This window comes from Periplaneta americana, chromosome 13, assembly GCF_040183065.1.
Source record: "Periplaneta americana isolate PAMFEO1 chromosome 13, P.americana_PAMFEO1_priV1, whole genome shotgun sequence".
NCBI lineage: Eukaryota > Metazoa > Arthropoda > Insecta > Blattodea > Blattidae > Periplaneta > Periplaneta americana.
Genome location: NC_091129.1, coordinates 96,090,952 through 96,116,075, shown reverse-complemented (window position 1 = coordinate 96,116,075; position 25,124 = coordinate 96,090,952). Strand labels below are relative to the sequence as shown.

General features: G+C 35.3%; 1 protein-coding gene across 5 annotated transcripts in view; it reads left to right on the top strand.

Moving 5' to 3' along the window:
* LOC138712133 (cytochrome P450 4C1-like) overlaps positions 1–25,124 on the top strand; it is a 57,533-nt gene that overhangs the window by 14,263 nt on the left and 18,146 nt on the right. For 2 of the 5 annotated variants that reach the window (XM_069843596.1, XM_069843594.1), the window contains exons 2-9: positions 3,079–3,202; positions 5,761–5,851; positions 6,082–6,267; positions 8,186–8,255; positions 10,533–10,659; positions 12,525–12,606; positions 20,182–20,291; positions 22,531–22,599. In XM_069843596.1, coding sequence (XP_069699697.1) covers positions 3,101–3,202; positions 5,761–5,851; positions 6,082–6,267; positions 8,186–8,255; positions 10,533–10,659; positions 12,525–12,606; positions 20,182–20,291; positions 22,531–22,599 — 837 coding nt within the window. In that variant the 5' untranslated portion in view covers positions 3,079–3,100. Of the gene's footprint in view, positions 1–3,078; positions 3,203–5,760; positions 5,852–6,081; positions 6,268–8,185; positions 8,256–10,532; positions 10,660–12,524; positions 12,607–20,181; positions 20,292–22,530; positions 22,605–25,124 lie in introns of all 5 variants that reach the window. The other 3 variants (XM_069843593.1, XM_069843592.1, XR_011335640.1) reach the window with 2 other exon arrangements.

The window sequence follows — 25,124 nt, the reverse complement described above, 5'->3', positions numbered from 1 at the left end:
TTTTTATAATTTATACATGCATTGACTGCGAAATTTAAGGCATTTAAAAAGTGGAAAGTTTGCTTCACACCGGCCATGAAACCATTGATAAAGGAAACAAAATGTTTTGAATCTCACGACACTCGCAATAGATTTCACCGAATTTAACATGTTTGGAGGCATAAATGCCGACAAAGAACCAACCTTAGTTTTGAAGCAGGCAACAAATCACAACATGTGCTGCTACCGATTCAGAGATATACTATACTATAAAAATGACTGTTTTCGGTCTGAAACCGATTAGCTGTACTGCCCTTCAGAGTGTCATAAAATCACAATTTTTGGAGAAACAGTGTTTTTGAAATATTTATGAAAAGTCGTAAAACTGCGAATTAGTAGGGTAAACCGTTACAAAATATTTAAAAGAATGGCCCTCCTAGTGTTAACACTACCAGGAAATGAAACAATAAGTGGAACTTTGTATTTTTGTCCAATTGAATCTCAATAACAACGGTTCATTTGAATGCTCGTTAACAGTTGCTCTTTCCCTTACCTTATTTGTGTTGAGAAGTTTTGAGCGGTAGAACGTTTTCCTGTGAAGTTTAACGCGATAATGCTGAAAAATATAAGTGCAAAATCTACATTGATCCGGCAATGGCTAACAGAATATTCAGAATTCACTTATGATGGAAAAATAATATTCTGCAAGATTTGTAGCAAACAGGTATGTAACAATAGTTGAAATATAATAAATTCTATTAATTTTAATGAGTAGGCCTATAATATTTATACATTGACTGAGCTATCCTGAGGTATAATTCTTTTTAAGACCACTACATTTTAACCTTTTAAATTCCGATAGTTAAAGTATTTGCAGGTCATTAAAATTTTGATTGTTCGAACCCACTAACTTTGTGATAGAAATACGGCAATACAACAATTAGGATTTTATTTTAATTCAGTTTACTTTACATTTTTAGATTTCGCAAGAAAAGAAGTGCCACCTACAGCAGCATGTGCAAGGAGCAGCTCATAAGGCTAAAGCTCAGCAGAAAAATCAACTGCAACAAACTTTACTAACACAGCCTACTTCATCCAATCTCAGCAGCAATTTCTATGCTGATTTAACCAGAGCGTTTGTTGCTGCTAACATTCCCTGGAATGCAATTGAAAATCCGGTTTTAAGACAGTTTTTACAAAAATACTGCAAACAAAATATCCCATCTGAGTCGACCCTAAGAAAAAATTACTTAGACAGAATATACAATAAAACTTTAGCTTCCATTCGGGAGGATATAGGTGATTCTTACATATGGGTCTCTGTGGATGAAACCTCAGATCCTATGAATAGGTATATAGCAAATATGGTAGTAGGAAAATTTAGTCCTGATGGACCTTCGATTCCACACCTCGTATGTGTTAAGGAACTTTCGAAAGTGAATAGCCAAGCCATTGCTTATTTTGTAAATAAAGGCCTACAGTCTTTATACTCAGGTAATATAGACGATTCTAAATTTCTGTTGTTTTGTACTGATGCTGCCTCATACATGGTTGCTGCAGCTCCACTTCTTAAAACATTTTATCCTAACCTCACGCATGTAACCTATCTAGCACATGGCCTTCACAGGGTTTCTGAAACAATTCGGAATGAATTTCCTCTTGTCAATTCGTTTATTTCTAACACAAAAAGAATGTTTTTGTAAAGCCCCATCCAGGATTTCAATATTCAGAGAGAACTTTCCAGATATCCCACTCCCACCTCAGCCGGTTGTTACACGATGGGGAACCTGGATTCAGTCAGTGGTGTATTATTCTAAGTATTTTAAAGAAGTGGTCACAGTTATTGATAAATTACCTGAAACTGATAGTGCAGCGTGTGTGAAAGCAGTGAAAGATTCTTTGAATAACTCACGAGTGAAAAACGATATTGCCTACATAACATCAAACTTTTCTTCCATACCTGCAAGCATTGAACAATTAGAACGTGAAAAACAATCTCTTTGTAGCCAAATAGCAATAGTAAAGCTAGCTCAAGTGAACATACATTCTGCTTTGGGCGAAACTGGGGAAAAAAGTTAAAAATAAGTGGGACAACGTATTAAATAAGAATGTAGGATTTTCATTGTTGGAAAAAGTATCAAGAATGATATCGGGGGAAAGTGTAAATGTTCCAGTAAGTATTGATGTTTCTATTGTACCTAATTTAAAATTTGCGCCTCTCACATCAGTTTCGGTTGAAAGAAGTTTTTCTGCTTTCAAAATGATTCTCAGTGACAAAAGGCAAAGGTTAACTGTGGAGAATTTAGAAAAAATTGTGGTGGTGTACTGTGCAGATAATTATAATAAAGTCTGAGCATGGAACTGAATTTCAATAACTTAAAATGAGTAATCTTGATATCAATAATCATTATTTCATTAGTTTCAATATATTAAATTTGTGCAGCTCTGTTTATAAATATAATATAGTATTCTTTTTTAATGTTTAAACATACTTTTTTGTGCGCATTTTAGTGTATAACTAAAACTTTCAGTGAAAGAAATAAGTATGATACCTTGATGTGCCTAAAATGCCTATTTTCATTAAAATAGAGCCTAATTTTACAAATTTTGAGCTTATTTTAGGCGCCTAAAACTGCAATTTTTAGTGCCTAAAAATCCGATGTCTAGTAATTACTTATTTGCTCTTGCAATAGTAATTACTTATTTTCTTTAGGAACAGTAATTACTTATTTGCTTTTAAGTACTTATTTTCTTGTGGAACAGTAATTACTTATTTGCTCTTGGAACAGTAATTACATATTTTCCTTTAGAACAGTAATTATTTATTTGCTTTTGGAACAGTAGTTATTTATTTGCTTTTTGAACAGTAATTAGTATTAGTTATTTGCTTTTGGAACAGTAATTAGTTATTAGCTTTTGGAACAGTAATTACTTATTTGCTTTTGGGACAGTACTCTAATTACTTATTTGCTTTTGGAAGAGTAATTATATTTTCTGTCTTTTCTTTCTTGTCGTTCTTTTCCTTCGACTTAATCTTTCAGGTTTTCTTATCGCTTTCTACCTCTCTTGTTAGTCTATGAAACATGTATTTGTGTGCAGTATTTGCTTCTGCGCAGATTTGATGCGCAAGCTCTTGGAGGAGAACGACAAGTATCAGCCCCTTTTCCGCACTTGGTTGGGCGGCATGCCGGAAGTGAACCTGCTCAAACCTGAATTTGTGGAGGTACTGTTCACATCACATGCATACTTGTTTAATACAAACACAATATTTACTTTGTCGTGGAAAATTAGAACAGATTGAACGATCTCGTCTAAATGAATGTACTGAGTCCTTAACATATACAGCTGCCATAGCACGGGTTCTGGCTGCCGGGCGACAGATCAGGCATCAGCCGGTAAAATACAGCCTACAACGGCGGAAGCAGAAATGAAAAATGAAATATACCTTACGGTAATTTAGATGTTGGAAGTGTCGTCCTTCCGTTCTTATACAAGCTGTCGCCCGGAAGCCAGATCCCGCTCTACGGTAGCCATATAAATTAAGGAATCTGTATTTTTATAGGGAGAAGATAAAAAAAATTAGTAGAAAATGTTGATTATCCATTATATGAACATGAAATATTGTTTTATTAAAGTCAGTCATAATAAGGATGTGGCTGAAGGACAGCGTATGTAAAGTTAAGAGGGTCAATTCAATTATCTCTTCGCCTTTTATACCTTTTCATAATTGTTTGCAGGATGATTGACGATGCGCAAGACGCCATAATGAAAGTGATTGATATTATTGAAATAGAATAGGCTTATTAACTGAACACTATTTTTTAAATGTTTGTAGATTCATGTAAAGAAAGTGATTGCAGTTAATAAGTGAAATTCCTTTGTTTTTAATAATTGTGACAAAACAGTTTCAATAATAATATACGTGAATTAGGCGATGTATTCATGAATTAGAATACGAAGTTATGGATTCTACATTAAGAGACACTTATAAACTCTATCAAAAGGTTTGGATATTAGCTAACATCAAAACATTCTGGTTAAGGCAAATGTTCCCTTTTCACTTCCTTCTTTATACTTGTGATGCTGAAAAATCTTATTTCGAGATGTAATAGGTTTTCAGCATCTGTAATACCGGAAAATTGCTTTGAAAAGTCTGCTTTTCTGTTCTACATAAGAGAATAATTCATAAAGAAAATCATTAGATTTAATACATGTATTGCTTTGATTTCAAATAAAGGTCCGTTTATGTTTATTAAAGTAATAAATTATACTTCATATGCATCACTTTTAGGTGAATTAACTCATAGTTACTTGAATATGAACAAACGTTTACCAATAATTCATGAGAAAACGCTCTAATCAGAAAGACAAGGATTTTTGAAGTTAATAAGGTGTTGAAAATCGATAGAAATTATTAATAGAGAACTTAAGAGAAGTGTCACAAGTATCTCTCTAAATGGATAAGATGTTTCTGTGGATAGTGTTACATACATCTTTAAGCCAAAAAAATGGGTAAGATGTTTCTATGGATCTTCTTACATCTTTAAGCCCAATGAACTAGTGACTTTTGGTGCAATTCTCAGTGTAAGAATTTTTTTCATTCTGCATTTTTGTGTCTCTTACACACTTCTTTATACTCGTATGTGTAGAATAATTCAGTAAAGGCATTGAAAAGTTAAAAAGGAAATAGTAGATGCTCTACGGAACATTTTGAGTTACGAACTTGGGGCGTACGAAGACACATTGAGATACGATCATAAACATGTATATCACTATCGCTTACTGTTTTCCATATACTATTATATTACACTTATTATTTTCATTTATTTACACTTATTATTTATATTTATTTAAAATTTAAAATTATTGGTCCACACCTGTGGAGTAACGGTCAGCGCGTCTGGCCGCGAAACCACGTGGCCTGGGTTCGAATCCCGGTTGGGGCAAGTTACCTGGTTGAGGTTTTTTCCGGGGTTTTCCCCTCAATCCAATACGAGCAAATGTTGTGTAACTTTCGGTGCTGGACCCCGGACTCATTTCACCGGCATTATCACCTTCATTTCATTCAGACGCTAAATAACCTAGATGTTGATACAGCGTCGTGAAATAACCCAATAAAATAAAAAAAATAAATAAATAAAATTATTGTCATATCATTTACAAATCTGAGTTAACGTACCATTTTGTACCTCACAACAGGTGCTCGAAATGATGGCCACAAACATTTAGTATAGCCTATATACCTTGCGTTTAGTAATCACTAAACTTGTAGTGTTGGGAACCGATAGGGTGCGTCACGGTGGTTTCTAGTTTATTGTCCATTTACCATTCAGTACTCTAGCATGCATAAACAGTGTACCTGCTGAATAATAATGCCGAAGGTTAAAGGTTCTCAGGCGCATATTTTTGCAGCGGAAGTGAATGACGTGAACATTATGTGTAAATTATGCAATACAAACATACGAGGTGACAATCGATATTATATACCGAGACATTATAGCACAAAAAAATATCGAACAGCTCAAATTGGTATCCAGTAACAAAACAGATGAAATACTAGAAATGCCATTTTTAAGTAAGTACGTAAATAATGTAAATGATGAATGTAGATAATATGGAAAACAGTAAGCGATGGCGATAGATATACATTTAAGGTAATATAAACTTAATCTGACTTCGTAAATCCTAAGTTTCCCATTTGAAAATATCTTGCCAATTCCTACATAATTTTTTAATGATTTTACTGAATCACTGTACAAGATAATCCTTGTTGTCTTACAGACGGTGCTCGGCAGTTCTAAACACTTGGACAAGGCCTCCTCGTATAAATTCTTGGAGCCATGGCTGGGAACGGGTCTTCTCACTTCAACAGGTACAATGCGCGCATTTTGTCTGTACCGCTGGGTTAAGTCACTAGAATACTTAAATATAAACCTAGCAGTAAAGGAATCATAAATGGACCAAATATGCGTTGGAATTTTATTATTTTGTGGTTCGTGGAATCTGAACGAGTCTAACAACTTAAGATGTGGCTTTTGATAATCATTTTAATAGCTTTCGTTAGTTCACATACGAAAATTCGCCATTTTCCTTTTTGTTTAGGATCCAAGTGGCACTCTCATCGCAAGTTGATCACCCCAACTTTCCACTTCAAGATTCTGGACAACTTCGTGGAGGTGTTCTCGGAGAAGAGCGAGATTCTAGTGAACAAGCTGAAGAAGGAAATCGGATCCCAGGGCTTCGATGTGTACCCCTACATCACACGGTGTGCCCTTGACATCATCTGCGGTGAGTGTCCATGTTTCCTGATCAATAACGGATTTGTTTCTGTAACTTACAGGGTCACTGAAAAATCAGAAATTTATTGTGGTAGAGGTTTTAAGGTAGGTGCTCACTTACGGGAAAAAAAAATCGTTCGGTGCGTTCGCATTTTTATTATAGTATCGCTCACTTGTCTGCATTACCGAATTGCTCATTAAATAGTGTTGCAGTTTACCACTAAAGCGCATTATTTCATTGTAGTGTTCTGGACTGAACCTGGAAATGAAATTAATATCTCTGTAGGCTAACAGCTTACCTGCGGCAATCTTTCAGAGTGGTCCTCTCAAAATCAATACATTTAAGGAAAGGTTGAAAAGATTAGACTGGCAATGTAATTTGTAGGTGCAGTGTAATTAACTAAGTTGTATCATGTAATTAATTAAGTTTATATGTAATTAATTAAGATGATATAATTAAGTTGATATGTAAATAAATTAAGGTGATATATAATTAATTAAGATGATATGTAATTAAGTTGATATGTAATTAATTAAGGTGATATGTAATTACTTAAATTGGTAATAGTTGGGTGAAATAGGTTAGGTTTACTTTTACTTATTGTAGGCGTTATTATACCATAGTTTTTATTCATAGTCCTAGGTTTATTGCATCTATTTATTTATAGTTAGAAGTAAATTTATATTTATTTTATTTTTTTATTGCTGTAATTATTGTATTATTGTAATGGTATTATTGTATATTATATATACCACTGCCACCGGGTGTATACCAAATTGTAGTGTTAATAAATAACATACATACATACATACATACATACATACATACATACATACATACATACATACATGCATACATATTGCTGTAATTATTGTATTATTGTAATGGTACATTACATACATACATACATACATACATACATACATACATACATACATACATACATACATACATACATACATACATACATACAAGTAAACTATGAAGAACATACGTGGTTGATTCATTATTTTCCTAATCTCATCCTATATGTGCTTTCTGCATATTACATTGCTATAATTCTAATTTGTTAAATTGTAAAGCTTTTCATACTGTTGAACTAATAAAATAAGCTTCGCGTATCTATTTCATTTATACCTTCAACATTACCGTGATTGGAGGCCTTCCAATCGATATAATTGCTATGACATTCTTTATTTCGATCTTGGACCGTCCGAAAATCCGTTTAGAATTCTCTAGCCAGAATTCTGGATGGAATCTGGTCATGCGGAAAGAGGTGGTACAGCAAAGTGAGCGAGGATCCATTTAAAATAATGCAAAGAATAAAAATCAGAACGCGCCGAACGAATCCGTTCGGTAAGTGAGCGCCTACCTTAAGTGTGTGTATACAGGCTAATAATGAATTGAAGTGCGGTCAGTATAAATTAGACTTCGTTAGTGGGAGAAGAGAATGTTGCATTCAGAAAGACTTTATTTAACCCATTTTGTGTGATCTTCAAATGTTTTCAATCAGAACACAAATCTCGTGTCTGATGATTACTTTGTGTAATTGTAAACGCAGTTTCCTTTGAAAGGATAAGAATTACGAACACACCAAACGACATACTATATGTTTTTATGTTTTTGACTGTTTTAAGATTCAAACACCAGAAAGAAAATACCTGTATAAATTATGTAAAATGAATCGGTTTATGGCCAACTACAATGCATGTTATCTTTAGCCAGTTGACTCAAGACATTGCGCTCTTTGGTTGTTGATGGTCTAGGAACCTTTACCAAATTGTTGATACTTCGTAACAGAACTAGAGGAGAGAGGTTAGGAAATGTCTTTCTCTTTGTCCAGCATTCGACAATCGTGACGGTGTTGGTGGTGAAATTGGTGCAGCATGTCATACCTTGTGCTCATGAAAACATATTTTTGTTACAGAGACGGCGATGGGAACGCCCGTCCATGCACAAGAGGACTCCGAGTCGGACTACGTGACTGCAGTGTACGAGTGAGTATTCAGCTCGCGGGCCACTTTTTAACAAACACTTCGGAACGATGTACGGAGTTTATGCTGTAGAAAAGATGGAATTATGATAAGAGAAACAAATTCTTCAAGAAACCTTGTCCCGTAAATGCCAAACTAAATCTCCAGATTATCCCAGATTCTTTGGGCAGCAGATGAGGTGAAGACTGAATGAGTTACGGTTCAAGTGATGGATTACATCGCCTATGACTTCTTTACCATTCAGTTTTTGAATTGAATGAATGAATGAGGTGAGGTGCGATAGACTGAATGAATGAGATGAGATTGAATGAATGAATGAATATGAATGAATGAATGAATGAGGTGAGGTGAGGTCAGATTGATTGAATGAATGAATGAATGAATGAATGAATGAATGAATGAATGAATGAATGAATGAATGAATGAATGAATGAGATGAGTTGAGGTGAGATTGAATTAATGAGGTGAGGTATGAATGAATGAATGAGGTGAGTTGAGATGAGATTGAATGAATGAGGTGAGGTGAGATTGAATGAATGAATGAATGAATTAATTAATTAATTAATGAGGTGAGTTGAGGTGAGATTGAATGAATGAGGTGAGGTGAGATTGAATGAATGAATGAATGAATGAATGAATGAATGAATGAATGAATGAGGTGAGTTGAGGCGAGATTGAGTGAATGAGGTGAGGTGAGATTGAATGAGTGAATGAGGTGAGATTGAAAGAAAGAAAGAATGAATGAATGAGGTGAGTTGAAGTGAAATTAAATGAATGAATGAGGTGAGTTGAGGTGAGATTGAATGAACGAGGTAAGGTGAGATTCAATGAATGAATGAATTAATTAATTAATTAATTAATGAGGTGAGTTGAGGTGAGACTGAATGAATGAATGAATGAATGAATGAATGAATGAATGAATGAATGAATGAATGAATGAATGAATGAATGAGGTGAGTTGAGGTGAGATTGAATGAATGAATGAATGAATGAGTGAATGGAGGTGAGTTGAAGTGAGATTGAATGAATGAGGTAAGATGAGATTGAATGAATGAATGAATGAATGAATGAGATGAGATTGAATGAATGAATGAATGAATGAATGAATGAATGAATGAATGAATGAATGAATGAATGAATGAATGAATGAATGAATGAATGAATGAGGTGAGTTGAGGTGAGATTGAATGAATGAATGGAGGTGAGTTGAGGTGAGATTGAATGAATGTGGTGAGATGAGATTGAATGAATGAATGAATTAATTAATTAATTAATTAATCGGGAGATAGTAGAAATTTCAATTGAAAGGTGAACGATGATAATCGCGACCTTGCAATGATTCCTGAAACTCCTGGATGTCTCAATGTCGTCTGTCTTTCGTATGATTGCCAACTTTTTTTTGAAGAAAATACGGGAGACTAAGGAATCGATAAAATTTCACATAGAAAATTGACAAATTATTCGGTTCAGTTACTAAAAAACAACTTTATTCTACACTTCGGCAGCTAGGCTTAAATTAAGAGTATTTTGAGACAGATTTTGTCTCGCGCAATAATTGAAGTCTACAGCAGTTTTCAGCTCTGATTTGATTAAATGTGTCGTGCTCATATTTCGAACATCTGTTCAATTATTGTTCATGAGATGAAATACTCTCTTTGCATGAGCACTATTACTTCATATTCTTAGAACAAAACTAGCCAGTTTTTTTTTTTTTTCAAATCTATAACATTAACACGGTTTGATTTTATACAGGAGAGCACTAAAACCTATTTCTCGAAAGCATTACTTTCTATAAAGACTGCACATTTTAATGCATTTATAACAACAAATTACAACATATAAACTATCACTATTCACGGCAAAATCAAATTTTTAGAATAACATTTTTACATTATACAAAAATAAGGGACAAAAATGCTCGAAGAGAATAATAATACGGGAGCCGGGAGACTGTTAGAAATTAGGGGAGATCCCGGGAAATAGGGAGGGTTGGCAACCCTAATCTTTCATGACCCAGAGCCGTCCACCCGATAAAGACTCGGACATTCGTTAAACCGAACACTGGATCACTCCGCAAGACGGAAGAGCTTTGCATATTGTCTATAGCGCCAGGCGTTCTGTAGCAATATATCATTTCTATTTTTCGTAACCGGTTGTGCAGACTCAGGCACCAAAAATATAAAGTTCCAATATCTACAGTACATCTATTGGATTTCAGTTTTCCATGATATTATTGACTGTACTACGTATTTATTGATGATGTGATTTCTCTCTGTACAGCATGAGTGAATTGTCGATCCACCGCATGTTCAGACCGTGGCTGTACCCGGACTGGATATTCAATCTCTCACCAGCTGGCAGGAGACACAATCAATGCCTCAGAACTCTACACGAGTTCACCAAAAGGGTATGTATATGTCAGCCGTGGCGAAAATGTAGTTGTGCGCCGAGCCACTGTGTAACCTGCAACGTGCATAGCACATATGGAGGGAGGCGGACACCCGAAGGGGAAGTGAAGCAACTGTCTGACTTATTAACGGATTTTCATTTTCCTTACGTCAAGCGCTTAAATATAATTTTATACAGTACAAGGCTACAAACTAATGTTTAGTACGTATAACGAAGAAAGAAATGAACAATAAATGAACAATATCACAACCTAAAATTAACTGTCTTCAGAATATCTCTGCGACAAAGTTTAAAAATCAGGAATTATGTCACTTACTGCCAGTCGTAGTTGATCTCGAAGGTATTTCTGTCAGTCGTGATCTAAATTTGGTTTTTACTATTTCCATTATTGAAAATAATTTTTCACAAACGTAAGTTGTAGCGAAAATGGCTCAACAGAGCAAGCGAAAGAACAAAGCTTCGGATATTTATTTTTTGGCAAAGATTTGAAAGTTCAACATTTGTCAAGTCCTTACATATATCTTTCATTTGACATCACATAGTAAATCAGTGAGTTCAAATTGAAGAGCTAACCGCATTATTCGTACATCTGCTGAAAAAGGTTCGACGTACAGAGATGATAATGATGATGATGATGATGATGATATTATTATTATTATTATTATTATTATTATTATTATTATTATTATTATTATTATTATTATTATTATTATTATTATTATTAACACCTAACTTTTAATGTTTTATGAGTAACATGTAGTATAATGCCGTTTTATGTTATGCAACCGTTTTCCTCGTAATACTCGTGAACAAATCATACATTTAATATTCTCATCATATTGACAGCAAAAAATGCGTCCTCCCATCCTATTTGAAACTTTCATTTTTGTAGAGGTACATGGTTTCGAGAGAGAGACATATGCCACTCGCAGGTCAGAGACAAATACAAATGGAACGGAGTTTGACTCCAGTGAGTGAGAGGCTGGTGGTTGGGGGAGGTTAGAAGCAAGAGAAATGCATAACTCTCACTGCGAGCCACAATGTCTCGCGAGTCGCATTCTCGCCACGGCTGGTATATGTGTACACACTGCGTATCTGAAACAGTTCAATGTTTGCTGCGAATATCCAAAAGCATACAGTGTTTCCGTATGCACTCTGCCCATTATCTACAGTTCGTGCAGTGAGAGAAATTGCCTGAGGTTTAATACGTGCATTAGTACGGCATTGCCACTAGGCCTTTATCTAAATTATTCCCAAAGTGTTAAATGTTTCCATGTGGTACTTGAAAAGAGTTGCAAGCTTGCCTGTTCTCATATTAACCCAGATAACCTCTAAACGAATACAGAAGGGATATTAATTCTAAGAATAAGCACAATAGATACGCGCACAAGCATTCCAATGAGTGTACACTTTTAAAATCACAGATTTCATACTGAAGAATCAACTATAATCTACATATCGAATTAATTGAACCTTATTTCCATCAGTTATGTATCATAGTTGGATCAGAAAACTTCTGCACCCTGTAGACAGCTTGACGTGGTAGGCAATGCTCATCATACACGAGCAGCAATTCCTTATTAATATCTTTCGCCGTCAGAATTGTTTCACCAGAAAATCCACACAACGGAGCGCTGCTCGACAATCGTACACTCGTGCAGAAGTGCCGTCATATTGTAATTGCTGCTTCTTTGTTTCGCTTGTACACACATACATCGTCTTGGTGCCTGGATAATACTGTCATCTAGCAGTTATAGCTTCAGGCGCCTCGTTATAAAATGTACTGTAGGTCGCTAATTTATTTTCTAACTTAGTGTCTGGCCTGTGTACATCTCATTCAGTGATAATTTATGGTCTGTACAGGTCATTCAAGAACGCAAGCAACTCCATGAAAAGAGCCAGAAAAAACCCGAGACTTCTGCCGAATCTGAAGATGATACACTAGGTAATTTTAAGTTAAGTTTAGGGATGGTGAATTTTATTAAATTGAAATCAGAAATTTAGCGCTTATATATATATATATATATATATATATATATATATATATATACATTTAGAATTTTGTAGCATTTATACATTCGCTTCTAGGTTTAGATGGGAAGAAAACTATGTCTATTGAAAAGATCAGTGTGGAATTAAAATCATACTTATGTAGAGATACCTTGTTAATCATGTTTATGAACCAGTAACACCATTGAAAGAAATCACAGAACGCACCTGTATATATAATGTATATTTTCTGCTCTAGTCTTCTTGAGCAACGAATATAGAAGTGAAGTTAATGTTAAGTCAGAATTAGAATACATGTAATTGGACCAGACTTCGCAAAACCGACAAGTTTCATTTTTGATAAGAAAGGCATGAAAAAATGTGAAACTTCATGTATATTTATGTATTTTAGAATATAGTCCATTCAAAAATAAAATGTAATATAGTTATAAATTTAATACGGATGTTTAATTTACTATATTATGTAAATGTTTAATGAGTGGAATGCGTTTATGAGTCTAAATTATGCAAAATATTTTACGGGGTCCGCCATAATGAAATTCAGGATCTTCCAATCAGAGTGTCCTACGTTTAACATATAACTGCTTCCGTGTTTATGAAGATATACCAGTCATATTCTTCCCATGATTACAATTGCTGTTGACAAAACAATCATGGAACGTTACATCATTCCACAACGCGTAGAAATCGTTAAAATGTATTATTATTTTAAAAAGTCATCCGTCCGCCAAGAATTCCGTGCATTACGTGAAGTGTACGATGTGTATAAGATACTGGACTATGATAAAGGATTACTTTCGGCCTCAATTGGAAGGTATGAATCTCAGAAACGTCTCGTTTCAGCAAGATGGCAGCACGTGTCATACAGCTTACGAAACAGTCGACATTTTGAGGGAGAAGTTCAGAGGCTTCATCATTTCGCGTAGTGGTGATGTTAACTGGCAGCCGAGATTATGTGATTTAACACCGCGATTATGTGATTTAAATAAAATATAACAATTAAGCACCATTGATTATCAATTATTATAAAATAAAATCTTAGAAGATGACCGTAAAATTATACTTATAAATAAAAGATTTTATTTAAAACTAGCGTATCCTTAATTAAAATCTTCTGAGTGGTTTCATTTCCCTTTATATTTTATGTTTGTTAAATCCGGATCCCAGTGGTCAACCTCACTTGAGGACGAATGATTTGAAATAAATCTTAGTAGTGAAATTGCATAATGTACAGGGAATCTTCAATTATGAACATTGCGATAGTTGTTTTCTTTACAGTCCGACCCGGTTTAATAAACTAGTGTGAGAAATGAAGTTTTCCCCATTTAAGGGTTAGCTTGAATGTGTTTCAAAATAATAGTAATTAAATAAATAAATTTCTTTTGTCATTATTTAATTACAGATGGAAAAACTATTTTTGGCAACTACTAAATATACATAGGCCAAATAGAAATGTTCGGGACGAAATTGAAATACAAACTGCTGAGCCATTTATACCTGAACTCACACTTTCTGAAGTCGAAATTGCGATAGAAAATTTGAAAAATTATAAGTCTCCAGGTATCGATCAAATTCCAGCAGAATTAATACAAGAGGGTGGAAGCACATTATCTAGCGAAATTTATAAGCTTGTACTTGCTATTTGGGAAAAGGAAATTGTACCACAACAATGGAAGGAGTCCATAATCGTACCTATCTTTAAGAAGGGGGACAAGACTAACTGTAGCAATTTTCGAGGAATATCACTTTTGTTGACGTCGTACAAAATTCTGTCGAATATTCTTTTAAGAAGATTAACTCTATATGTAGATGAAATTATTGGGGATCATCATTGTGGTTTTAGGCGTAATAGATCAACTATTGACCAGATATTTTGTATTCGACAGATAATGGAGAAAAAATGGGGGTATAAGGGTACAGTGCATCAGTTATTCATAGATTTCAAAAAGGCGTAGGACTCGGTTAAGAGAGAAGTTTTATATGATATTCTTATTGCATTTGTTATTCACAAAAAACTAGTTCGATTAATTAAAATGTGTCTCAGTGAAGCGTACAGCAGAGTTCGTATAGGTCAGTTTCTGTCAGATGCGTTTCCAATTCACTGAGGGCTAAAGCAAGGAGATGCACTATCACCTTTACTTTTTAACATCGCTCTAGAGTATGCCATTAGGAAAGTCCAGGATAACAGAGAGGGTTTGGATTTGGAATTGAATGGGTTACATCAGCTGCTTGTCTATGCGGATGACGTGAATATGTCAGGAGAACATCCACAAACGATCAGGGAAAACACGGGGATTTTACTGGAAGCAAGTAAAGAGATGGGTTTGGAAGTAAATCCTGGAAAGACAAAGTATATGATTATGTCTCGTGACGAGAATATTGCACGAAATGGAAATATAAAAATTGGAAATTATCTTTCGAAGAGGTGGATAAGTTCAAATATCTTGGAGCAACAGTAACAAATATAAATTATATTCGGGAGGAAATTAAACACAGAATAAATATGGGAAATGCCTGTTATTATTCGGTTGAGAAGCTTTTATCATCCAGTCTGCTGTCAAAAAATCTGAAAGTTAGAATTTATAAAACAGTTATATTACCGGTTGTTCTTTATGGTTGTGAAACTTATACTCTCACTTTGAGAGAGGAACATAGGTTAAGGGTGTTTGAGAATAAGGTTCTCAGGAAAATATTTGGGGCTAAGAGGGATGAAGTTACAGGAGAATGGAGAAAGTTACACAACACAGAACTGCACGCATTGTATTCTTCACCTGACATAATTAGGAACATTAAATCCAGACGTTTGAGATGGGCAGGGCATGTAGCACGTATGGGCGAATCCAGAAATGCATATAGATTGTTAGTTGGGAGGCCGGAGGGAAAAAGACCTTTGGGGAGGCCGAGACGTAGATGGGAAGATAATATTAAAATGGATTTGAGGGAGGTGGTATATGATGGTAAAGAATGGATTAATCTTGCTCAGGATAGGGACCAATGGCGGGCTTATGTGAGGGCGGCAATGAACCTTCGGGTTCCTTAAACGCCAGTAAGTATTATTTAATTTCTTCCTGTAACCACTACAGGTTGCCATCGACAAAGAGTACCATGATACAATAGAGTAAATGCCTTGAGGCTTAGTGATGCATTGTTGTTAGAGTGAAAAATAACAATTTGAATTATATTGAAACACATGATATTAAACGAAGTCATGGAGATGCGAATTAGTCATGGTCCATATGTATGATCCTGAAAATAGCTTTGAGTGCTGCAATTGTTAGATCTCTTAAAATATTTTTATGCAGGCCAAAACATTTACAGAAGTCGACTAGGAACCGGGATATGGTCCCATGGGCTCCTATCATTAGTCCCGTAATACAATTTATTTCATTTTAAAAGTGTGACTCTCTTATTGGAAGACCCCTATATAAAGTAATTTCTGTCACACTAGAAAGTTTGGGAGACCCTGCTTGCGCTGTGTTAATTACAAGTCGCGTAAGGACCTTGGACACCGTGTATATATTATATAGCCTATAAATTTTAACTTTATATAAGATAAACGTAATTTAAAAAAATCATCGGTTTCGCATTTAGATCGTACGAGTATTTTGCTATAAATTTCGCATTTTATCGCATTTTCATAATGCATTAAATAGGGATATACAGGTAATGAGAAATGAAAATACAAAAGCACAGGCATTTATAGTCATTTCCCATTTTATCGCTCTTGTGAAAAATCACCAGTAATATTTAAAAATTAAATAATGTTCTGGCATTTGTTTTGCACTGCGTCTCAGATTTATCAGGCTACTCGTCTGCGAATAGGGATCAGCTCTATCAGGGGCTGAGGCAGGATGGTAAATCTGTCAGCGTCGAATTCACGAATGCCTCCAAGGCATCGCAAATTTAGGACGCACAATGAGCCAAAGTATGTCTACGTGTAAGGACCCGTCTCGAGTCCAGCCCTCGACAAGCCATATCATTTTAACCACAAACTTATAACAACAAACCTGCATCAGTGACCTACTTCCGGTACGGGTCGTCCCTCGGTCGCACTAAAAACAATGATATATGAATATTGTAAATAATAGTCTTAATACTATAAGCATGCCCTATTTATGCATGGGCCAAAGAGGCGCGGACCCAGGGCGGCAACTTAGTAAGGGAGGCAAAATTTTGAGAAAATAAAAATATCGAGTTGAAAATAAATTTTCAATAGTTTTCTACTTCGCGAATGTCAGCTTTAGAAAGAGCATCTGTTAAATTGTTGTTATATGCTTTTTTTTTTTTTTTTTTTTTTTTTTTTTTTGCAAATTGTCTAAGATTTTCATAAGTAAGTTGGTGGAGGCGTAAAAATTTTTAGAACTCACTGGCGTAGCCCTACCTAAATACAGGACTGCCAAGGAGAGGACACGCTCTATATATCACCGAATGAAATAAGATTGTGTGAGATGAAAGTACAAGACGTACTGTTTAAAGTCATACCTAGCATGGGTGGCCAATAACCCCTCGTTTTGGAAATATTGGCTATTGTTTGTGACATACTTCCGTAGGTGCATAATAGGGAAGCAAGAGACTGTGTAAAAGCGTAGCTCATATGGTTGGGTCGAGTCTTAACTGGTTCTATATTTTTTTCTTTTAATAATGATTAATAGTGTGATCACAGTAATCTATTTACATATATCATATTTCTCAATGTATTGAACGTTTCATCATATTTTAAACAAATTACTACTTAACTAACATTGTATTGTAAAGGATAAACAAGGAAATATTGCTCACGTAGACAGGCCCTGGTGTCTGTTCTGTTTCTATTCCACTTCATTTTGTACATGATTTGTTATGATAAAGCTCATAAAAACACACAAAAAACATACATATTTCCTGCACCATGCACAGCAAATGAAAGAAAGTTGTCCATAGTCACACACATTTTTCCGCACTTCTGCTGCGAAGCAGACACCGTTCACATTCACAAACACTTCTCGTTCGTTTATTAATGTTGATGCATACCACGCATATTTCAACATGGCTTTGAATATAGGAGCTGACAACTGAAAGTGAATTAAGGAGTGAATTTTGAGGGCATCCTCCCTTGAAGCAATTTGTCGTCCAGTTTGTAAAAGGAAAGAGCTGCTTTGCAAATATTTGATAAAAATCTTCACCTGTCTAAAAAAATAAACATCACAGCAGAGGCGGCTTTTCAGGTGAACCAAGTGAAGCACAACTTCATGATAGAACCTTAAAATATTGAAAAATTCATTTTACTTTTACTATACATCACAGTGCGACTGATTTTATGACATTTATGTTTAATGTACGTTCAAAAATCGCGCTGCGCTAAAGAATAGCGCCGGTGAACCCACTTCTTGCCTTGCGACTTTCTATTTCGCTTGCTATGGTTAACGTAGCAACAAGACTCCGATACGTTAAAGTTCTGCGCCGGTGAAGTGAGCTCGATTTTCCTTCTGTTAGTGTTTCACTCAGCTATGGTTACCATGGCAACAAGGCTACACTCCTCACCCCGCAACAACAGTTAGTATCGTGGCTTTGGTCGGACGTGAAATAGTAGAAGAGACGAATTCACAACGTTCCGCCAATCAACGACAAAGGGACTATTCAGGGTAGCCAACTCTAACAATGAAAATTATAGAAATTTAAAGGAGTAAAACTAATTTCGCCCATAGAAAAGTTATACCAAATGAATATATTTGTAATTTTTTTAACTGTTTTTCTGAAGAAGCTAGCACGAGTCTCGAGAAAAGTGGAAATATAATGTAAGAGGAATTGAAGAAACATGGTTATGATTTTAGCGTTGTAGGTACCACTGTTCCCTATATACAAAGTTAAATTTTTCCGCGGTTTCGTCAGCGAGTGTGCATGAAGATCGCGCTGTGTGCATTGTAATATTTTCTCTACTGTTCTTATTACATTAGTTATTAGGCCCATTTTAAATAATAAAGAGTAATATTTGTTTACACAATCAGCGTGCTTCAGGGATTTCGGCTGTTTATTAACAAATTTGTCCACGGAAAGAAGTTTTTCTTACATGAATCGCATTAAAAACTATTTGCGTGGCTGCATGTCACAACAAAGACGCTTGTCAATCGCAAATATTTCTATGCAGAACCAAATTGTGCACAAAATTACGAAAAAATCAGTCTTTCCACAACGATGTTACTGATTAATTCGCTGCCATGAACAGAAGGATTCAATTTGTCTTCAAAAATTGGTATGAGTATTTATTACCGTTAATTTATGATTTTATTATCATTATTATTATCATCATCATCATCATCGTCACGTATTTTAAATAGCCTATACATGATTTTTTGTTATAAAATTAGAAGTCGACCTAAAACTGCTTCACGCACGTTTTACGTCACGAGCCGCCACTGCATCACAGGACTGGCATAATCCAGTACATTTGGATGAAATCACTTTAAGGTTGCACGTTACTTCATTTTCTTCATTTGTAAATATTTCATCATAAAAAGAAGGATTTACCTGCACTTCCCACGAGTCCAGAATTAGAAGAAATGGCTACTCTTTCACATATGTCTTTCTTACTTTCTCCAGGTATTGCTTATGGAGTTGATATGCCAGCTTTCCTAATGAAGAACGTGTTATACATATATTTCCGAATTTAGAAGTGAGTTCATCTGCTTGACGTTCCACTCTTGGGCCAAATTGTCCTTTTGGTTATAATAATAATAATAATAATAATAATAATAATAATAATAATAATAATAATAATAATATCAGGTTTTAAAAAATGAGAAGGCAGTAGGATTCGAAGTGGGGTTGCCTAGATGACAACTCAGCATCCAACCATATGAGCTACGCTGTTACATAGTCTAATGCTTCCCTATTAGGCACCTAACGGAAGTATGTCACAAACAATAGCCAATATTTCCAAAACGAGGGGTCATTGGCCATCCATACCAGGTATGACTTTAAACAGTGTGTCTTGTACTTTCATCTCACACAATCTCATTTAATTCGGTGATATACAGAGCGTGTCCTCTCCTTGTGAGTATAAATAATGCAAATGTACTAGGTACAGAATCTATCACGCAAATGCTACCAGTGAACAAGAGCACACCTGTAAGTTATTCTTCTAAGAAATTGGAATTCGCCAAATACAGTACAAGATCCAGTTTGAAGGCCATGCACGAGTGGAAATTTTCTTCAGAGTGTAGTAACAGTAGAAACGATCTGGTTTTGGGTTGAAGTGATTTTAGTGTTAGCAATAGAGAAATTAAAATGAGAACACAGTCTATTCATTATTTTTAGTAGCACATAGTAGCCCAGCCTTTCGCAACATGCAGCATAATACAGATATGCTCTTCGGAATTTGTTTTACCTCCAAAAAACCTTCAAATTTTTGTAACATATGATTACGAAATTCTTGTCCGTATTTGTTCTGTATTATCTCAAGTAGTGAGCCTGCGCTAGGCTGACCACATGATTAGAGCTCAGTCCTTGCATCCTTTAACATCATTTGTTACAGGTAAGAAGAAAAGAAAGGCGTTCCTGGACCTCCTGCTGGAGGCTTCACATGATGGCGTCTCTCTGACGGACGAGGAGCTACGGGAGGAAGTGGACACCTTCATGTTCGAGGTGGGAAAGATTCTTGTTTAGATAAAAATATTTGAAGTACTGTCTTCGAGTGGTTATGTCGAAAGGTCGTTGAAACGGGTGAAATCACGTGACAGTTACATACTTTGAGGGGCGCTTTTATTTAAATTATTTTAAACAATTGTATACTGTAATATTACGTAGACTTCCCAATTCCGTACAGCAAATATTTTCAGGAAAGAGCGTAACAGTCCAGCCACTAGCCTTCATAGCAGGACAGGCGAAAACGGATGGGGAAACCAGGATGCGACATAACCACTCGGATGGACAACAGAAGGTTCAATATAAAGTGTTGGTATTGGGGCTGCTGTTGGGCAGTGCGTCTCCTATGTAGTGTTGTAGCGTTATGCAGACGAAACTAGTGAGTCAGATTACATTGTTGAGAAAACGTTTTCAAGAAAAGACGCCGAAATCAGGGGCTGAACGAACGAAAGCGTGATTTGAAAGAAAGCGTGCAAATAAACCGCCGAAAATTCAGACAAAATGGAGAAGAGTGAACTGGAAGGAGTGCGAGAATGGAAGGCAAAGAAAATGACATTTTTAACCTCTCTTCTCCAACTGTTACAAAGTATCAAACATTTGGTGAATGTTCCTACACCACGAACACTCAACCAATGCAATACCTGATCCAACTGGTGTCAGTGATTTAGAATTAAACTGTAATTCACCATTTAGGGCCAATTGTATAAAAAAAATTAACCTCGGATTAAGACATCAAATTATTTATTTTCAGTTGTACTTAACTGCGAATTTTTGGTTGTGTAAATACTAACTTCAGTTTATTTCGTCTTAACTTTAAGTTAAGTATAACTTACGAATCTTCTCAATGTAAACATATTAACAGAAATTTACAGAAAATATTTCCCGAAAAATGAAGAGTAAAGATTCTCCTTGTAATTAATGGTGAGTGAAGTTATTTCCATTTTACGTACTTGTTAGACAGAATTTTCTCCTTGTAGTGAAATGATATACACACGGTACTTAATAGTTTTCTAGGTTAAGTTAAATTACAAATTCATAAATTTATTTCCAGGTTTATGATTATTCTGTTAATTCATCTGCTGATGATGATATTGAATTTTTCCGTGTTCCTCCATTTTTCACAAGCGACGAAATCTGTTCATTGAACTCAATGACAAACAATACAAAATGAGATTTAGGTTACCAAAATTTGCAGTGGAAAAACTTGTACAAAGGTTACGTCGTCAATTAGAACCACAAACAAAATGAAATCCTGCTCTGAATCCAATAATCCTGCTCTGAATCCAATGTTCACGATCCTCCTCAAACGTATTGAGACGCATATTCAGGAGGCAGACGATTATGCTTTCTCTCTCATTGGCGAAACTGTAGAAAATCAACTGGAATTACACAGAATTTAATACATGTTTTGAGATGTTGCAACATATTTTACTACCAATATCAGTTAGTACTAAACCTAGCTTATATGTACGTAAGTTAATTTTATACAACATTATTTATTTATTTAACCTGGTAGATATAAGGCATCAGGCCTTCTCTTCCCCTCTACCAGGGGATTACAACTACAATATTAAGAATACAATTACAATTATAATTACAATTAATATTAAATTTACAGATACAATAAAAATCAAAGAACTAAAAGATTAACTGATTAATAAAAGCTAGACAGTTTATTGTAAAAGTTAAAAAGAGAGAAGCATTTCTTTTACTGATTAAGTACAAATTAAACCTACTCTACGCAGTAAGAAAATGCTTAGTAAGCTTGCTTTTGAACGCTACTAAATTCCGACAGTCTCTGATGTCACTGGGTAGGGTATTCCACAAGTGCATTTGTTTCCAATAAATAGTTGATTCCATACACAATTTTGTTTATTGGACTACGCTGTGTAAACTTGCAAAGTTTCATGTAAATTGGAGAAAATGAAAGCCGCTAGGGACCTTTTAATTGAGCAAAGTCGTAGTTTTGAGAAACTGAATTTTTTTTGTGGGCGTGGTATATTTAAAAGAGTTGTACGTAGCGTTTTCAAACATTTACAAATGGCGGGCAGGGACTAAAATAGAACAAAATCTTAAACAAAATATATAAGGTAGCTGTGTAAAAAACAAAATACATATTTTTGTCATTTTTTGACAAAAGCCCAGTGCTAGTGTTCCTTAATAATATATTCCTCCTGAAAAAGTGTACATTATTTCCTGTTTAATATATACAGTATTATGTTTATATTTTGCTATACAGGGACACGATACCACGAGTGCTGCCATATGCTGGACAATTTTATTGCTTGGTCTGCACCCAGAAATACAAGTAAGGTAACATTATCCTAATTTATTGATAGGATTAATAAGTTCGTGCATTTGCATATTTTTTCAAAAACATTTTATTATGATAATTACATCTTTACGAAACACATTTTTTCTTGTCTTTTCGATCCACTTTATATAGGCCTAGTATGTAAATCCATATTTTTGCAATTTAAAATTTCATATACAGTGTGATTCATGAAGATCGTGCCATGCTCTAGGACATACATGTACATCTAGCCTCACTTGAGAGCTTATCGCTCTGAGTGACATCATCTTCACAATCCCCGTTCCTCCCTCACGTAGCTCCTAGGCGTGGACTGGTTCTATATCAGTTTCATAAGCAATATCAGTGGTGGCATAATGGCATTATCAAAGCAGTGTGTACGCGTTAGAAAACTATTATTTCATGAGAAATGGAAGATTTTTTTTGCTGTTTAGAAGGGGAGAACATACGATGTATGTTATGCTCGAAAATCCTATTAGGCATTAATAAATGCAATATACAACGACATTACTCCTTATGTCATAAAGAACATGCTGAATTAGAAGGTAAGACAAATTAAATGTTGTTATTTGTACAATTCCGAAGAAAATGTATGATCTTAACATTTGCATAGTATACTAAATACGACATTATTCCTTAAACACGCTGCATTAAAAGGTACGAGGAATTAAATGTTGTTTGTACGTTTTATTTCCAAAAGAAATTTATAAAAAAAATATATCAATGTGCGTAGAAAACGAAATATGATTTTCTGAAGTTATTTTAGGTCGAGAACGTGCAAATCTATTACGTAATCTTGAGAAACGCCAGAATATTCGAGAAAATAAATGTAGACAACGTGATGGAATATTATTTGCTAGTTACGCAATTTCTCGCCTGCGATTTAAATCAATTCAATTATGGAGAAATAGTAAAGGGGTTTATGATTAAAGCTGCCGAATTAATTTGCCAAATTGAATAAAAGTTTTCGAGTCTCTCACGTTAACCAAGCGCTTTCCTAATAATTCGCCACTGACCGCCTTAGCGATTACGATAAGGTGACGCAGGTCACAGCAGTTTATATTTCCTATCCTACTCTGCAGTCTCCTCTACTAGTAAACAAACTATTTCAAATCGAGTGCCACACGTAACCGAAAATTGTATCCATGTATGCTCTAGGATCTGGTTTCTGATATCATTGTGAAGAAAAATGTTCATATTATAAACATACGTCATTTTTTTTAATTGAGTTAGTTACACCCTCCTGAATGTTAAATATAAACGTGGAAATTATTAAGGCTTAAGCGTTTAAGTTACTTACGAGAATTATACTGGTTGTAATATAAATTTATTAAAGAACATTCACATTATTACTCACCTGCAAAATCTGTACTAAAGACCCCAGTTTCTGCAGAAATACATGAAGTCGCCTGAGTGTGAACTGCGCGTGCCGTTTGTTCGTCATGAATCTCCCCGGATGCTAGGTGGATACGTTGTACCAATCCTTCTCACTTGTTCACTCTCACACCATACACAATGTCTTTAAAACATCTCATAAACAAACAGTCTAATGTCATCGCAGCACTGGGGACTAAACTAGTATCCCTCAGTGACAAACGTACACTACGTGACGGCGTCCTACAATGTGGAAATCTCCTTCGATATTCGTCCACAGCATTTCTAGCATTTCCGTCACAAAAGCCATAGTTACACATAAATCTTATCTGCATATTCGATATTGAAAAGCTGAAACTAATTTTTGCTAATATCCACGCACTGAATGAGAGACAATGACTGACTACTACGGCGATCTTGCTTTGTGTTGCGTTACGTGCCTGACCCTGATATCACGAGACTTTGCGTCTCTGCTATCAGCTGTAGTGTAACGCACAGCTCCAGACGAGAGAGGGAGAGAGAGAGAGAGGGGGGGATGCGTGTTGCGGAAGAAATTACCGTGATTTCAACCAAAACTACGTATTCAAAATCGGACACATATATGGACTTTTTTCTTCACAATGATGTCAGGAATCAGATCCTAGAGTAAGGCATGATCTTCATGAATCACTCTGCATGTACCTACTCATATTATAATACAGCATATTTTAATATTAGCCTTGTAAAAATAATAGTAAAATTTTGAAAACTGTTTTCGAATAAATTATTTTTTTCTAACTGGCATTAGGACATAAACTAGTTTATAAATGGATTTTAAAACTCTTTATGACTATAAGTTTCTGGTGCATACTGCATTTGAACTTTCCTTCTGACCATTGCATTGTTCGTCTTATGTCGGTCAATTTTCCGTCATAGCATTCATTTAACATGCCTTCTTCATGCTCTTTAAAGCATTGAGGAAATAATTACCTGTATACATAAATTTAGTCCCGCGCCGTGGTGTCGCGGTCTAAGGCATCCCGCCTAGGACTCGAGTTACGGAATGCGCGCTGGTTTGATTCCTCATGGGGGAAGAAATTTTCTCATGAAATTTCGGCCAGTGTATGGGACCGGTGCCCACCCAGCATCGTGATGCACTTGGGGAGCTA